The sequence below is a fragment of the Piliocolobus tephrosceles genome, chromosome 2 (assembly GCF_002776525.5).
Source record: "Piliocolobus tephrosceles isolate RC106 chromosome 2, ASM277652v3, whole genome shotgun sequence".
Lineage (NCBI taxonomy): Eukaryota > Metazoa > Chordata > Mammalia > Primates > Cercopithecidae > Piliocolobus > Piliocolobus tephrosceles.
In genome coordinates, this window is record NC_045435.1 from 177,553,355 (window position 1) to 177,572,538 (window position 19,184).

Below are 19,184 nucleotides of genomic sequence, written 5' to 3' on the forward strand. Positions count from 1 at the left end.
ATGCAGCCATACAAAAGGATGAGTTTGCGTCCTTTGTAGGGACATGGATGCAGCTGGAAACCATCATTCTTAGCAAACTATCACAAGAACAGAAAACCAAACACCGCATGTTCTCACTCATAGGTGGGTACTGAACAATGAGCTCACTTGGACTCGGGAAGGGGAACATCACACAATGGGGCCTATCATGGGGAGGGGGGAGGGGGGAGGGATTGCATTGGGGAGTTATACCTGATATAAATGATGAATCGATGGGTGCTGACGAGTTGATGGGTGCAGCACACCAACATGGCACATGTATACATATGTAACAAACCTGCACGTTATGCACATGTACCCTAGAACTTAAAGTATAATAAAAAATAAAAATAAAAATAAAAATAAAAATTATAAAATTGTATGAAGGATTTAAAGAACACCTGAATAAACGGGGAATCCATGTTCCAGGATAAGAAGCCTCACGATTATAAAGATGTCAATTATCGAGATAATCTAACTGCTCTAGAAAGTATATGCAATCCCAGTCTAAATCATAACATAGCATGTTTTATGGAATCTGACAGGCTGATTCTAGAGTTCATCCAGAAAAGAAAATATACTAAAAAGCCAGAGTAACCCGAAGGCAAACCAAACACTTGTCCTACAAAATATCAAAACATATTATAAAGCTAAAGTAGTTAAAAGTGTGGCCCTGACTCAATGATAGACAATAAATCAATAACACAAAACAAAGCATCCAGAAATATGCTAGAAGAAAAATTAATAAGTGGCATTTCAAGTCAAGGGAGAGAGGATGAAGAATTTAATAAATGATATTGGGCCAACAGCCAGATATCTGAGAAACAACAAACATGAAATTGGAAATCTACCTCAAATTATATACAAAATTAATACTAAATAGATTAAAAAGCTAATTCTGATACAATAAGTTTTAACATACGTTGTTTCTACTTGCCTGAGTCTATTCCCTCATCTTCTGATAACAATACTCTTAACTTCTTTTTAGTGAATACCTTTGCTTTCATTGTATGAAGTCTTCATAGAACTATCAATCAAGGTTACCCCCTTCATCAGGCTAAGGGGGTGGAATTGGAGGGTGGTCACGTAAAGGAAATAAAGCCAGTGAGACTCTTCTGGGATTTGAATCTTGAAGGGAATGATGCAAGGAAAAAAAAGTTGAGTTAATTTACCCCAGACTTCCCAGATCCCTGAACAAGCTCTGTTTCCAGTCCATTTCCAAAGCCAGGGTTCTTGAGTTTTTCCTTCCTTTCAATGAGCTATCACCTCGTACTCTTCCAATACATTCTCTGTTGTGTTTAGGTTCATGTCAGATAAGTTTCCGTTGTTTGCAACTAAAAGAACTTGACACAAAACTCTAACCAACCAGAATCTGGCACAGGATATTATTAAAACTTTTAAAAGATACGGCAAAAAAAAATACAATGAAGTGAAAGGACAAGCAACCATGAGAAAATATTCACAACATATATAAACAAAGTATAATGCCAATATTACATTAAAAGTGCCTACAAATAAACAAATATAAGCAAATAACCCAATAACATGGGCAATATATGTATACAGGTAATCAATATAAATGTCTAATACACAAAAAATTGTTCAGCTTCATTGGCAAAAAAAAAAAAATACTAATTAAATAACCATGAGGTAATATTTTTCACTCAAGAGATTGAAAAAAATTAAGAAAAACCCAATATTAACAAAATGTAGGAAAGTGGTCACTTCATCAACTATTGGCCAAATGTAAGTGAATGCTATTTTCTCAAAGGACTACTTGGTATAATACCCATCAAAATTTTAAACTGGCATTTGTTTTCTTTCAGTAGTTTCACTTCTAGAAATGTATCCTTTGGAACAGCTTATGTTCACAAGAACATAAATACAAATACTGCATGTAATAACAAAAATTGGAAATAATATAAACTTTGAAAAGAAAATTAAGTAAATTATAGCATATTCTTGGTAAGAAAAATGTTGGTGTAGTTAAGAACAAGGTAGATCTACATACATTAACGTGGAACAATTTCCAATATATATAATTAAGCGGCAAATGTCAGCAGCACAACAGCATGTTTGATATACTGCTTATGTTAAAACTAGTCTATTAAGAGAAAAAGATACAAACTACACATATTAAGAAAATAAGGCTGAGTGCAGTGGATCATGCCTGTAATCCCAGCACTTTGGGAGGCCAAGGCAGGCAGATTACTTGAGCCCAGGAGTTCAAGACCAACATGGGCAACATAGCAAACCGCATCTCTAGAAAAAAAAAAAAAAAAAAAAAAGCCACAAAATACAAAAATTAGCCAGGCATGGTGGTGTGCACCTGTGGTCCCAGCTACTCGGGAGGCTTGAGAGGACAGCTTGAGTCCGGAAGGTCAAGGCTGCAGTGAGCCATGACAGTGCCATTTCACACCAGCCTGGGCAACAGAGAAAAACCCTGTCTCAAAAAAAAAAAAAAAGAAAGAAAGAAAAGAAAACACATTTGTAATAAAGGTAAAGGTACAATGAAGGATCTAGCAAGACATACACCAAATCATTAAAAGTGATTTTTGGCCAGGTGCAGTGGCTCACGCCTGTAATCCCAACACTTTGGGAGGCCCATGTAGGCAGATCACCTGAGGTCAGGAGTTTGAGCCAGCCTGGCCAACATGGTAAAACTCTGTCTCTACTAATAATATCAAAAAATTAGCCGGGCGTGGTGGTGTGTGCCCATAATCCCAGCTACCTGGGAGGCTGAGGCAGGAGAATCACTTGAACCTGGAAGGCAGAGGCTGCAGTGAGCTGAGATCATGACACTGCACTCCAGCCTAGGTGACGGAGCAGGACTCTATCTTAAAAGAAAAAAAAAATGATTTTTACCTCCAGTAAAAATACAATCAGTACAATCAGCAGGGTACCACTAATAATACAATCAGTACAATCAGCAAGGTACCAGTAATAGTACAATTAGCAGGGTACAAAGACTTTCTTGCCTTATTACTCTCTATACTTCTTTTACTTCATGTGTTTATGTCTTACATGTACACGACATTTTATTAAAGAAAGCAAGGTGTGAATACACCAAACAAAAGAATCCCTGACAGGTAAAACCCCTCCAAATTAAAAATTGTAAACAATACTTCAAATTTTTAAGCTTTTTCATGAAAATATCATAAAATACTTAATTATTCAGAAATTAAAGAAACTATAACTACTTTTTTGTAAAAAGAAAAAACTAAGAAATATCTGGCTTAACTGGCATTTAATGAAATTACATATTTTATATAACATTTTTTAATAAAATTTAATAGAAGTAGTTAATCCGAAGAGACTTAAGCAAGCTTCCGCTACATAGACATGTTATTCATTAAATTCATTAACTCAAGGTCTCTTAACATCAACTGTTAATACTTTAAATCAAGAAATTTTCATTCATAGGAAAAGCTATAAAACACCAGCAAAAACTCTTCTGTATAGGCTCACCGAAGTGTCTCTGGCAGACTAGATTGCTGATTAGATTCTACAATATTAGAAACCCATTCTTAAATTTTTTTCCAATTCCAATAATTTAAAATCATACACTAATTTGAATGTCTTGGCATCTTTTTCAAAATATGAAAGCCTTACTCTACAAATCTAAAAATCCAAAGCCATTTAAAAATAAATGTATGAAAAACTACCAAAATTAATCTGATTTTTGATAAATAAATTTTCCTAATAATAAAACGTAAGATATATACCTGAGAAAAAAACTTGAACGTCTCAGCTGGTGGTTACTAAATTAATTGATTTCTAATTTTTCAGATAGTAAATATATGCCTCGAAAGAAAGCAAACTATAATAATTATATTTAGTAATTATTAATATAATTAAGAAACAAACAAATGTATTAAAGTATAAACTATACCTGATGTAGAGAAATTTCAGAAAAACATTCAAAGTGTATTTCTTTCCTGCACTTTTCTTTCAACTAAATAAATGATAGAAAGGAAAAACATACTCTAACCTTTCTGTTTTGGATTTGCTGTCAATTTTGTACTGTTCAAGTTCTTGGCTAAGAGAATGCAGTTTTTCTTGAAGTCTCTTTTCACGATCTACACTTCCTTGATAAAATTTCATCTCTTTTTCCATTGCTTTCACTTTTTCTTCCATAGCTTTAAATTCATGAAGAATTAGATAGCTGACTCCACAGTACTTACAAACTTTTTCTTCAGGCAACATCTAGGAAACAGAACATACACTTACTAAATTTTTTTTTTAATTCTGAAAAATAAAGTTCAACTGAAGATATTGTAGACACGCTGGTTGAACGAAGTAAATATATAGTATACTATGCCTTGGAGCAATAATTATGACATTGCCCACATTTGTATAAAAAATTTTAAACAGGCATATTGAGTCTGACACAAAATCTTGGGATTGGAAAAAGATCTTTCTGAGCAATTGTTTCTCCATGGTATCTCTAAGAAAGATTTACTCTTACAATATTTTCTGTAAAATAAAACCAAAAATAGTGAAAAATGTATAATCTTTATAATTCTGGTTTTAAGATTAATTTTCCACAAAGTGGGAGGAAATCACTGTTCTTTAATTGCAAACTGCTCTGTTCTCCTGGCTTTTTCAGACCTTATTTTCCTCATTTGTAAAAGTATGACATTGCACCAAATGAATTCTGTTTCTGTTCCGTTTCAGCATTTTATGATTTTTACAGAAATTTAACATTCTGTCATAAATCTACAAATAGGAAAAACACTTTGAACCTAATCTCTTCTCCCCAAGTCAGTTCTTAGTAGGTATTGTTATACCCATCTTATAGATTTAAAAAAAAAAAAAAAAAAAACCCCACAGACTACTGAAGTTAAATAACCGGCTGATATGTGGAGAAGCTGAGATTAAAACTCAGGTCTATTTAAAACCAGCACCTGTGCCTTTAACCAACTGTATTATATTTATCTATCGCATGTATATTGGATAGATCCTCTTCCTTCCTTCAAATAAAGTGTTGTATGACTTCTGGCCAGCATAGGGCCAGTGAAAAATGAAATTTTAGCCAGGTCAGAAAGGAGATAGCTCTTTTTTCTGTTTCTGGTATGAATATTTCTCATTAGCCTCTGCTTGTTTTCCTATTCACAAAGGATAAGAGATGCTTCATAAAATACTTGCTCCAGGGCACTAAATTTGAAATTAACTCTTGGATTATACAAGATTTACTCTTAAAGTAATCTCCCTTGAAACTATAGAAACTGTTTCTGTAACTAATAGTAATGCCACCATATCTACCTACCAAAGTCATTACAGAAATGTCAACTGGAAGAAAATAACACACTTTTATAAAGTAAAATTTGGCTCATTTAACTTTAATAATAAAAATTTTAAATTAAAAACCATAATATAGTATTGTGGGATACAGAGTATTGACTATATCAACTAACTGCCACTATATAAAATGTATAGATTTATAAAACATCAGGTTTAAAAGTAATCATAAAGATAACCTGGTTCAAGTTCTACATGGATTCAATTCCATTAATCTACTTCAACCTAAATACGTTGTTGCCTATCCTTTATTTTAACATCCCAAATGATGGGAAACCACTTTCTAAAGCATTCTGTTCCATCTTCTGCCAGTTTTGTCTCTCAGGAAATCCTTTCTCAGGCTCATCACAAATCTGCCTCCCTGAAGTGTGCACCAGTTCCAGTCCTCTTAGAAACTATGTGTGACATCCCCAGGCCTCTTTCACACGAAGGTCTTTCTAACATTTGAAGACAGCTATCAGGAACATTCCATGTCTTCTCTTCTTCAGGTCAACACTTACAATTCCTTCAGTTGAATTTCTTCCTCATTCTAGATTTCTCTAAATTTTTTCCAATGTTCTACATGTGTTTCAAAGTATGGTGTCCAGAATACAACAGTTAGGTGTGGCTGGTCTCAGAAATATAATGAGAAGACTCAAACTTCTCTCATTCTAATATCTCATTACTAATATCATTGTAATATGTTCTAATGAAACCTTAGATCTCATTGGTCTTTCATATTTTTAGCAATTATATTTTGCTTTATATACTATAACTGGCTTTATGTTACATAAAACCCCTGATCTTTTTTTTTTTTTTTTTTTTTTTTGAGACAGAGTCTTGCTGTGTCGCCCAGGCTGGAGTGCAGTGGCCGGATCTCAGCTCACTGCAAACTCCGCCTCCCGGGTTCACGCCATTCTCCTGCCTCAGCCTCTGGAGTAGCTGGGACTACAGGCGCCCGCCACCTCGCCCGGCTAGTTTTTGTATTTTTAGTAGAGACGGGGTTTCACCGGGTTAGCCAGGATGGTCTCGATCTCCTGACCTTGTGATCCGCCCGTCTCGGCCTCCCAACGTGCTGGGATTACAGGCTTGAGCCACCACGCCCGGCCAAAACCCCTGATCTTAAAAAAACTGCAGTGCAAACCAATGTCTCATTATACTGAACATACCAATTATTTCCTTTCTACCTATGTTTCCATTTTAGATAATCCACTTTCCACAGCCCTGGCTGCTATGTTTGGCAATGTGACTAAGACTCCCTCTACCCATCTACCCTAGCCATGGTGACTGGTGAACCAGGATTGGACATCAGACCCAGAAGGACCAAGCGCCAGCCGGTATGAGCCAACTGGGCCTGCAATTGTTGAAGATTCAGGCACTTAGGTCACCTTAGAAAATGTCATGTACAAGATACAAATTAACTAACATAACTAAAATCTGAGACATGAATGAGCAGACACACAGACAGAAGCTGAGATGAGGACACTGTAGCTCCAGAAAGACAGAGAAAATAAGGAACTCCAAATGCTTCCAGTTCCTCACTTCAGTCCCTCTTGAGACCTGGCTGCCGTACTTGCCATTTGGAATTCATGCCCAATCTTCCTCTACTGTTTTCCCTTTTCTCCCTTAAGCTCCCTATTCCTTGCAACCAGAACTTCCCATTCTGTTATGTCTGCATTTGGCTTTTCAGATCCAAGTACAAAACTACAGATGTAAATGTAAATACATAAAATATATAAAAATATATATCTTATGTTATCTTAGACTCACATATATTTGAGTATATAACATAGATATATATGTCTTAGACATAGTTATTGCCTTTGGTTATTGCCTTAGTTATTGCCATTGGTATCCAGGAAATTCTAAGCTTCATGTCTTTTGCAAAGTTGATCCTTATAAGTCATTTTATGTATCTCACTCACTGATTTTAAAATGCTGAACTGACTAAGTTGAGGACAGAACTCCACAGCATGTAATATCACATTGGTTGATACTGTTCTATTATTCAGCACATTTCAGGTACAACTCTTAATCTGATCATTAAATTATCCAATTATCTTTGTTACCAGCCTATATTTATTTTATACTGTCTTCAGGAATATTATGACAGACTTTGTCAAATGTTTTCATAAAGTCCATATATTCTATGCCTAATATGGTTCCTGGATCTAGTAATCCTACATAAAATGAAATGGCAAAGCCTACAGGCTTGCTCTCAGTGAACATAAAATTGGCCCAAGGGTTATTGTTTTGTCTAATATATCCTCACAAACCACCCTTTCATAATATATTCTAAATCTTGTCTGTGATTGAAATTAAGCTAATTGGTTGTAATTTATGGGCACTGTATACATGAAATGGCATTTGTTCATTATCCTATTACTCTCTACACATCTTCAAACATAACCAAGAGTGGCTCTGCAATCCTATTCAAAGACACTATCGGCCCTCAGAAATATAATCCATCTATGTCAATAAACCTGAACTAATTAGGAATAGATGGATATTTTCTTAAAATTTTTGTCCATCTTGCATTTCGGTTTCTTCTTCTCAATTTGAAAATTGTTGCTTACTGTTAAGTCACTTTCATCATTAATCCTTGCCTATTAACTGTAGTTCTTGCCCTGTTCCTGACAAAGTATCCTATCTTTATTCTAAAGAAAACTCTTGATGGGTGGAGTAGATTTGCAGACTGAAGAACGAAACAGAAATGCTATAAACTTCATATTGTGAAAGCTATTAGAATGTTATTTCATCATAGCGGTCAAGGGAGAAAAGGCTGAAATGTATTTTATGTGAAGTAATATATTTTAGAGAATAGGTTTTCTAGAAGTCCAGCAAGGAAAGAGAAAACATGATATTCATTACGATGTAGAAAACGAGACAATGTGATTTTAAAATAATAGGTCCACAAGAGTCGTCTTCTGACTTTACCTGAATCATTACGTGAGCGATGCTAAATAAGTATATTGCATAAAATTTTTCAATGCTATTAAATTGTAAGTAACATCCTATAAGCAAAACTGCTATAGAAAAAAAGGTAATAACCCTTTCAAATTATTAGTGTCTATATGAGCTAATTACTTAGGGCATTTTTGTGAAACTTGAGAAGATATGAAGTACTGTAATTATGTTCCCAAATGAAGTTGTCTGCTTTTTGTGAAATATAATTTGTGCTTCATTCTTATAACTTGGTGTTATATCATCCTCTTATTTTGAAAGTAAAATAATGACATGCTGTCATTCTTGACAAAAGGCCTATCATTAACAGGATGTTTTGGTGTTCTACAAGATGCACTTCGGAGGAGACAGTAACAAATGCAGTATATTAAACAAACGTAGAACCATTTGAAAATAAATTATGAAACACACTTCTCAAATGCAGTGTTCATACTTCTAAAATTACAGTTATTTAATATGAAAATAATGTAAATTTTTTAAAAGGTTAAATTAGGCTTCAGATCCTTTTCAGAGCTCCTGTCTGTGCTTGAACTAGAAAAACTACTTAGTACCTTCCTGCTGCCCAACTGTGGCATTCTCTATTTCAAAATCGTGCCTCCTGGCCAAGCATGGTAGCTTACACCTGTAATCCCAGTGCTTTGGGAGGCCGAGGTGGGTGGATCGCTTGAGCCCAGGATGAACCTGGGCAACATGGTGAGACCTTATTTCTACAAAAACTTTTTAAAAAATTAGCCGGGCATGGTGGTGTGTGCCTATAGTCCCAGCTATTTGGGAGGCTGAGGTGGGAGGACTGCTTGAGCCCAGGAGGCAGAGGCTGCAGTGAGCTGAGATGGTGCCACTGCACTCCAGCCTGGACAACACAGCAAGATCTTGTTCCAAATAAATAAATAAATAAATAAATAAAATTGTGCTTCCTTCTCCCACCCATATGATGCTTTTTGTGCTCAGACGGGAAGGAAATAAACTATTCATTGTAGATAAGAGTGATATCAGTATGAAATATTAATCCTTCTAAGAGGTTTTCCATTCAATAAGATGCCTTTACTCAAAACAATGAGTGTTTAGTAAATTTCATTCAGATTAGGAGAAAGTTGTTGAGATAGGGTAATAGATACTTCAAGCTCATTAGTCACACAGACCACCTGACTACTTCATAAAGCCATTAGGACCCTTCCTCATCATTAAGTTAGCCTGCTTATTTATCAATTTAAAAATCAATTTAGTAAAGGGCACTTACAAAAAAAACCCTACAGCTTTATTATAATTAGTAGTAAAAGACTCAGTGCTTTTCCCCTAAGGTTGGGAAAATGGCAAGGATATCCACCCTCACTACACTTATTCAATATAGTGCTAGAATATCTAGCCAGAGCAATTATGCAAGAAGGGGAAATAAAAGGCATACATATCAGAAGGAAAAAATAAAACTCTCCCTAATTGAGATGACATAATTACCTACATAGAAAATCCCAAGAAATCGACAATAAAACTAGAATTAGTAAGTTCAGCAAGGTTGCATGTTTCAAGATACAAACAGAACCATCAATTGCATTTCTATATATACCCAGTGAGCACCTGGACACTGAAATTAAAGATACAATACATATATATATATTTACAATTGCTCCAAAAAATTAAATACTCAGATGTAGATATAACAAAATACGTACAAGACTTGTATGCTGAAAACTACAAAACGCTGATGAAATATATTGAAGCTCTAAATAAATGGAGATCTAAATTTATGGTCTAGAAGACTCAAAATAGTAAAGATATCAATTTTCCCTAAATTGGTATAATCCAATTTCTATCAAAATCTCAGCAAGATGTTTTATATGTAGAAAGAGTTATTCTCAAATTTGTATGCAAAGCCAAAGGATTTAGAATAGCTAAAATAATGCTGAAAAAGAAGAATAAAGTGGGGGAATCACTACCTGATTTCCAGACATACTGTATTGCTATAGTAATCAAGATTGTATGGTATTGACAGAAGGAAGGACACATAGATCAATGGAACAGAACAGAAAACGACTTCCATAAATATGCCAAACTGATTTTTGACAAAGGTACAAAAGCAGTTCAATGAAAGAAAGATAGCTTTTTCAACAAATGGTGCTGGTACAATTGGATATCCATACATTTTGTTTTAAAAAAAGGAACCTCAACCTAAACCTCACATATTCTACAAGTAGGGACAAAAATATAAAATATAAAAGTAGAAAAAATTAGAAGAAATATTTTTAGGAAAATTAATAGGAGAAAATCTTCAGGATCGACACTGGAAAAGACCTCTTATATTTAATACCAAAAGCATGATTCATAAATGGAAAATCTGATAACCTGAATTTCATCAAATTTAAAAACTTCTGATCTGCAAAAGACCTTGCAAAGAGGATAAAAAGATAAGCTACGGACCAGGAGAAAATATTTGAAAACCACATATCTTACTAGTACCTAGATTACATAAAGAATTTCCAAAATTCAGCAGAAAAAAAAAAAAGTCTAATCAGAAAATGAGCAAAAAGACTTGAAGAGACCTTTCACATCAGAGGATATTCAGATGCCAAATAAGCACATGAGAAGATATTCAACATCATTTCATTAGCCATTAGGAAAATGCAAATTAAAACCACAATGAGATATCACTCACTACACATCACTGACAACATCAAATGCTGGTAAAGATGTGGAGAAACTGGATCACTCACATACTGCAGGTAAAAAATGTAAAATGGTATACCCACTCTGGAAAACAGTTTAGTGGTGTCTTTAAAAACAATAAACCTGTAGTTACTATATAACATAGCAATTGAACTCTTGGCCATTTATCCCAGGAAAATGGAAACGTATGTTCACATAAACAAATGTTTATAGCAGCTTTATATGTAAAGCACTGAAAACTGGAAAACAACCTAGATGCCCTTCAATAGGCAGGTAAATAGTTAAACAAACTGGTACATTCATACCATGGAATACTACTCAGCAATAAAAAGGAATAAACTATTGATACACACAACCTAATGAAGCTCCAGAAAATTACAGATTGAAAAAAGCTAATCCCAAAAGATTATACACTACATGGTTCCATTTATATAACATTCTTGACATAAAATTATTAGAGACCAGACCAATGGTTGCCAGGGCCATGGACTGGGAGTAAGGAAGAGATTGGGGAAGTTAAGGTGAATGTGGTGATAAAAGGACAACATGAGGAATCCTTGTTGTGATGAAAGCGTTCTGTATCTTGATTGTATCAGTTTATCAATTGTCAATATCCCAGTTATGACACCACAGTTCAGTTTTGCCAGATGTTTCCACTGCAGGAAGCTAGATGATGAATACGTGGAATTTCTTGGTGTTATTTCTTACCCTGCATGTGAATCTACAATTATTTCAAAATAAGAAGTTTAATTTTAAAATAATAAAAATAGAAAAAAATTATTCTGAGACTAAAATACCAGAGATTCATCCATAAAGACACCTTATTGAACAATATCAGAAATGTTGGCTTTATACTATATAAATTATAAATGATATGCCTATGTCTATCTATATATACTTCCAAAGTATACTTCCTCCAATACCTATTTTTCCACTGGGAATCCTCACCTTAGTAAACTTGATGACCTTCTATGGTCAGTTGGCAAAAGTATTTTTGAGTGCAAATTGACAAATTCAGATTTTTCAAGACACATAATATTTTGCAGAAAATGTTTTTTCTAATGAACTACCTTGGGTCACAATATTAAGTGAATAGTCTCTCCAAAAATTATACAGCTTCCTATTCCCTTTGTCATAAGGTTTTAATAAAACCACAATTGCTTAAAAACACATAACACATAAACGTCCACACACACACATATCACAACTTTCCCAGCATGCTAGGTCTAACATTTGTATGACCATTCTTTTTCCTTTTCTTCCACTTCAACTCAACACAAAATCTGAACCTTGCCACAGTGGCCCAAAATAACCTGGAAAATTAAGTTTATTTTTTCTGGCAATGACAATCTGTGCTTGGAAATGTAACACTGTTATTCTGAATAAATTTCAAAGTTCCAAAGTACTAAAATTACTTTACTGAAACAGGACAAAATGAGCTGTTACTGCTGGGGAAAGGGATTGTTATGCCTGAAAGAACAGTGCGCTCTCTAGCCCTTGTATCGCTACTTCTGTTTTGCAAAATAAACAACTCTGGTCTCTTTTTTTTACTTTTGTGTCCTGTGGTAATAAAGATTTCCTGAAGCTAAAATCCTATTACAAGTGTTCATTCTGTCACCATTTTAAAAAAACAAAAGATCAGTTTCACTTCTTGCAAACTAACTGATTTTTCCACTAGTTTGTTGCTGTTGTTTTGATTTCCACATATGTCCCCTAGCAAAAACAGCAAAAGGAAAATTATTCATTGCTCTTTTCTAAAGAGAGGAGTCCATATGTCTCTAAAGTGGATTGACATTCACGAGGGAAAGAGATATACAATTATAGTATTACTTTACTGATCTGTAAGTGTTGCTTTAGTCTTAAATTGTGGCAATAAAATCCTAAACCCAGAACAGTACTATCATTTCAAGTGTATTCTGCTTTCAGAATACTTAATGAAAATGCTAGTAAGTCTGCTGGTTATCTGAGGTCAGAGACAGGTAGGAGTCAGCTCAGCCTGGAGAAAGAACAGATTTAGAGGTATGATCTAAATACGGCTGGGCGCCGTGGCTCACGTCTGCAATCCCAGCACTTTGGGAGGCCGAGGCAGGCGGATCACAAGGTCAGGAGATGGAGACCATCCTGGCTAACACGGTGAAACCCCGTCTCTACCAAAAATACAAAAAAATTAGCCAGGCGTGGTGACAGGCACCTGTAGTCCCAGCTACTCAGGAGGTTGAGGCAGGAGAATGGCGAGAACCCAGGAGGCTGAGCTTTCAGTGAGTCGAGATAGCGCCACTGCACTCCAGCCTGGGCAACAGAGCAGGACTCCGTCTCAAAAAAAAAAAAAAAAAAAAAAAAAGAAAGAAAGAAAAAGAAAAGAAAAGAAAAGAGATATGATCTAAATACATACAGAAGTAACCTGCACAGTGCAGCAGCAGAAAAAGGACCCAAATGTGATTTTGCTCTCTAGCCCACGGGCCGCTTTTACATTTTCTGCCACTTAAGAAGATGCAAGTCTGACAAGTATACTATGCTCAGTCAGGAACTGTGATAAAAAAGGAAAAGGACTCAAACATGAGAATCCAAGATTATCTTATTCCTTCTTCCCTAAAATTCCCTGAGGAGATGCCACCAGGGGAAAACGGTTTAACAATCTTAGCCTTCTAATCAGGCAATGGATTCTCTAACTGTAGCTTTTTATCATCACAGTTCTTCTCTAACACTTTTTCTTTGCTAGCCATCTCCCCCACCACCTTTACATTTTTTGCAACTGTCCCTTTCCTACTACTCATTTTGGTATTAATAGTACAGTGTGGCATAGTCATTTTCAAATTCTAATTTGCCAGCCATCTATTTCCATATCACATAGCAAAAATACATAAAGAAAAAAATAGGAAAGGCTCTCACCTTCTCTTCCCTGATTTCTACACTCACCTTCCTTGCCTATACACTGGAAAAAAAAAAAAGGAAACAGCAGGGACTTCTCTAGAAAGAGAAGCCAGCATAAAAAGTTAACAGAACAAGAAAGAAAAAAACAGCCTTTGAAAGACCTGTCACTGCACACTGATCCACCCATCTCAAGTCCTTTTTCCTTCAATAAAGAAAGAGAGCCATTTCCAAGCCATTATGAAAAAAAAGTCTTTGTTTTCTTCACGTTGAAGTGAAATGGTTCTAATGTAAATGGCTCCTGTTACCACTATAAGCTATATATCTAACAGCGGTCCCCAATTATTTTGGCACCAGAGACTGGTTTCGTGGAAGACAGTTTTTCCATGGATTCGGGGGATGGGGATGATTTTGGAATGAAATGGTTCCACCTCGGATCATCAGGAATTAGTTAGATTCTCATAAGGAGGGAGCACACAACCTAGAACCCTCGCATGTGCAGTTCCTGCTCCTATAAGAATCTAATGCTGCTGCTGATCTGACAGAAGGCAGAGCTCAGGCGGTAATGCTCACTGGCTTGCCACTCACCTCAGGCTGTGCTGCCCAGTTCCTAACAGGCTATGGACTGGTACTAGTCGGTGGCCAGAGGTTTGGGGACCCCGATCTATCTCTCTAATATTATTCTGTATAGAATAATACACGCAAGTTGACTAAATAGATACACTGCCCAGTCATTAGGAAATTAAGTTAAATTACAATCTAGGTAAATCAAATATAGGTAAGAAGTTATGTAACACATTTATTCTAAAAGACAGTGCTTTCATAGGCTTTGGGATGTATATACATATTTTGGCTGCTTTAAAATCAAGCACCCCAAACAGGGACTGGCACATAAGAGGCATAATAAATACTTGTTGTATAAATGCATCTAACTTAGGTCTGAAAAAGTGCAAAGCTGCACTTAACATGACCAAGTCTAAGACTAGCACACTTGTCCAGGACCTTAAGCAGCTGAGCCTCTCCTGGTGTCCTCATTTCTCCGCACTGCCTGGATGGCTGCCTGCTATTCTTGCTTTAGACTCTAAATGCAGATTTATGAAATGCTTGGTTTTAGTATGTTTTAAACAATTTACTTGTAAAGTATCTCGAACATGAGAGAAAACATTCTATAACTCTCATAAAAACCTTATCAAAATAAACACATATTTTATGTTCTCAAAACACTGAAGTTGTTAAACATTCTCTAACTTGGCCAGCTTTTCTCACCAGAAAGCTTCTGTTCCTTTGCCCTAGGATGCCTTACCTGCTGCCTGTGGAAATACTAGGCCTTCAAGAGGCACCTCCAGTTTCACCTACAGCATAAAGTTCCCCCTCTGGCCATCCCACCATGCAGGGATTCCTCTTTCCACTTTCTTCATTCTCATAGCAGATACTATCTTACAAGGCACTAAATCATACATTGTCTTGTAGGGCTTTTTTTTTTCATGTCATTATACATCCTCTGCCTGAGAGGTGATTAGGGTCTGAAGTGCAGCTATTGTTTCTTGTAGATTTTGTTTGTTTTGCTTTGTTTCTTTTAATTTCCATCACACCTAGGCTAGTACAAGAAAGGAACTTAGTTCAGGGCAAGAGGAAGGATATTTCATGTCTTCAAATATATATAAGCACTATTTCTCAAGTGAGCACAAGTATAGCTGAACCCTCTCTGTGCTTACTCTTTTACACCTAACTTAAAAGGTGAAGATAATTGAATGTAATGATTTAAAAGGTCTTTTATGGTAAATGGACTTCTCTTCCTGTTCCTGCGAGGTTACAGTTTACATAAACCTGAAGGGCAGGCAGCAACAGTAAGCATCACGTTAAATCAATAGCATGATTAATGTTAACAGGCAGCCCAAAGGAACCTGCACAATGGACAAAAGCATATCTGAGAGCTGACTGTAAATTTTAATCAAAATGTAACAGACTGGTTATTAATTAACAGTTAACTGTAGATTTACTGAAAAACCTGAAAGATTAATGATAGTTAAAGTTTGAGGTTATAACTCACAATTTAAGTCAATCTTTTTCAAAACGAGATTTTTTAAAATTATACTATTAACAATGTATGGATTGCAAGCTAAATATGGGGAAAATGCCCTGTCCTGAGTACAGATGTGAACTAAAAGGGAAGAGAATAGCACAAAAACTAAAGAACTGAGTGTTAATTAGATTAAATGAGTTGATATATAGTTGAGTTTTGAACAACATGGACATTAGGGGTGCCAACCTCCCCTCCCATAGTTGAAAATCCAAGTACAACTTCTGACTCCCCAAAAACTTAACTACTAATAAGCCTACTGTTGACAGGAAGACTTGCTGATAATATAAACATTCAATTAATGCATATTTGATAAAGTAAGCTAAAGAAAAGAAAATGTTATTAAGAAAATCATCATAAGGAACAGAAAATATATTTAATCTTCATTAAGTGGAAGTGGATCATCAAAAATGTCTTCATTCTCATGTTTACATTGAGTAGGCTGAGGAGGAAGAAGAAGAGGAGGGGTTGGTGCTGCCGTCTCAGGGATGACACAGGTGGAGAAAGTGGAAAGGGAGGCAGAAAAGACAGGCACACTTGGAGTAACTTTGAGGAAATATGTCATAATTTCTGTCGAACTTTTTTGCTTTTTCATTTCTCTGAAAATATTTCCATATCATGCCAATCCTTCTTCCAATGTTTGCTTTAGTTTCAGTGCCATTATCATAGAAAGGTTCATATTATAAAAGAAGTGAGAAGCAGTCTTGAATAACTGAAACCCTTCTGCCATATTATCTAGCATGAATTTGTTTTCTGGCACTGCCTCTACTATGTCTTCTTTCTCATTATCTGCACTGATTCAGGAAAAAAAAAATCATCTCCAAGTTGTCCTCTGCTAATTCCTCTTGTGTGGTGTCTATTAGCTCCTGAATTTTTCCAAGATTAGTATCTTGAAACCGTTCCTTCACCCTCTGACCTTTTTTGCCATATCCACAATCTCTTTTATAATTTCCTTTATTGGCTCCATTGTAAATCCTTTGAAGTCATGCACAACGTCTGGTCAGTTTGCTCTAGAAGGAATTTCTTGCTCCAGGCTTGACGACTTTCATGGCTTTTTCTGTAATGGTGTCATCTTCAATGGTGTCATCTTTCAAGACTCTGGTAATGTTCTATCAGGGTTCTCTTCCATAGCATTGACAGTCCTTTCCATAGAGTACTATTAAAGTACTTCCTAACTTCAGGGACAAAGCATTGATGGAATCAGCCTAGAAAAAGTTATCTCCTTGTCCAAGCCTTTGTGTTGCACAACCAAAAGACTAACAACTGATGTTTATTTTTTCCCATCAAGGCTGGAGATTAGCAGTTTTATAGATAATGGCAGTCCTGATCATAAACCTGACTACACTTGCACAAAACAACAGAGTTGGCTATCCCTTCCTTCCTTAAATCCTGGTGCTCACTTCTCTTCCTTACTAATGTATTTTGTGTCATTTTTTTCCAGAATAGGGCACTTCGTTTGCATTAAAAACCTGTTTAGGAGATTGATGTAATAACTCCATCTTCTGTGTGGCATAGCCATCCTCATTTCCATTAAACTCTTTCTCTACTGCAATGCCACGGTCTCAGTGGCTTGATTTCATCTGTGTGGGAGGCAGGAAGAACCCATCGGGCTATTATAAATTTGGGGGCCTGCCTGCAGTTTGTCAGCCCCCACCAGTATGGCAGAATTGTAGGTGAGCTCTGGCAGCTGCTTATTTCTTTGGAACTGAAGGCCATGTTTGGTGCTGTCCTTGCTCAGTGAGGCCCTGTTGACCCATAGTGCTTGGGCCTAATTGCAGTGGAGAAAGACATCCTTCCTAGAAAGACATCTTTAAACTGGTCTGCTGAGTATTCTAAGCACAGCCAGAACCTTCTTCCTTCTCCCAGCTGGTTTGGCTCCTTTGGGGGCATTAGCTGGCTCTCCCAAAATAGTAGGAAGAGTCTCGGTTTGAAGAGATGTCTCCCCAGTTAGAGAGTAAGAGGTTAGTTCAGAAGAATTACTTCTGGAAATTTTTGGTTAGAAATCCTGGTTTGGAAGGCCTTTTTGTTTGTCTTTATCTCATTGTGTGTATTTGTATATATGGAGAGAATTCCCTGAAAGAATTGCTGATGAAAGTCCAGGAGGCTCTACTAGTTTGTCTGGTTGGTCACATTCTGTGAGCCATGAAGAAAGTTCAACAGGTCTAATTCAGGGTGACTATCCACTCTTCCATGTTGCTCAAAGATCACCCATTGAAACTCCTGGCTGGAGAACATCCCACCGTACTTTGAGTGTATCAAAGACAACACGGGCCAACAGAGGCAACTTTAAGCCTTGCCAGGTCAACATTTGGATGCTATGCAGGGTGACTGGTGTCTCTGTTTTGTCATGTGTATTTTCCTCTGCCTAGAATAAAAAATGTCATTTCGTTTCCCCCATGTAGCTTGGCTGCATCTTGCAAAACAAGAGGTTTTTGACTATGATTCCATGAAACAGAAAGAGATTATTTTGTAACGTGGCATGGCCCCCATAGCTATGGTACAGCAAGCAGGGTCACCAAAGCTGCTGAGAGAAAAGGAACCTGGAAAGCTGGCATGCCAGCAAAAGGGTAAGGATTTCTTATCAGTCAGGCTTCTGGCCTCTCTCTGTGCAAACTGTTTTGATTCAATGGTAAAAATCACTGTCTCCTTTGCAAAGTCTGATTAATGGGAAAAAGATTTGTGTGATTAGTCTGAGGTTGTAGCAAATCTGGTGTACTTTGTGCTATGAGCGTTCATATTGTTTCATTCCTTTCCTCTCAGTTTTTATCTTTATGTGTCTTCTGTCATAGAGAGGGGCACAGTAGGATATAACAAGGTCCTAGGATCCCTATAAGCCCAATGCTCAAGTTGGCCCTGGGGCTGGTCAGTTACAAACTTCGCTGCAGGTCCCTGAAATAAAATCTGGACAAGATTTCCCTCTCATCTTGTTTTGCGTCCTTGGGAGCTTGACTTTGTGACTATGTGGAGGTATACTCTCAGTCTCCACCATCCAAAGGGCAGGAATTTTTTGGTTCATGTCAGTATGAGAGGACCAGGTACCTGAGATAACTCAGCACACTCTTCATCCCAAATGTGTCACACCATTGAGTGAGTCTTATCTTAAAAGATTGCAGTTCTACAGGGCTCTTGTCATCTTTTGTTATCTTAAGCCATTACTGAGAGTGAATTCTTGGGGATGATGAAGATGTCTCATCTATCCCCTTTCTAAGAATACCTCTTGCTTATATGATAAAATCCTGGAACATTAACATCTGGGCTTGTAAAAGACTCAGATTAAGTCACTACTGAAACTGAGTATACCATTTAAAAAAAAAAA

The 19,184-nt window shown here is 36.4% G+C and overlaps 1 protein-coding gene across 2 annotated transcripts in view; it reads right to left on the reverse strand.

The window, feature by feature from the left end:
- The window catches only part of LEKR1 (leucine, glutamate and lysine rich 1), a 221,249-nt gene that overhangs the window by 190,869 nt on the left and 11,196 nt on the right, over positions 1-19,184 (reverse strand). For both annotated transcript variants that reach the window (XM_023223378.1, XM_023223379.2), the window contains exon 3: positions 4,010-4,224. In XM_023223378.1, the coding sequence (XP_023079146.1) occupies positions 4,010-4,224 (215 nt within the window). The remainder of the gene's footprint in view (positions 1-4,009; positions 4,225-19,184) is intronic.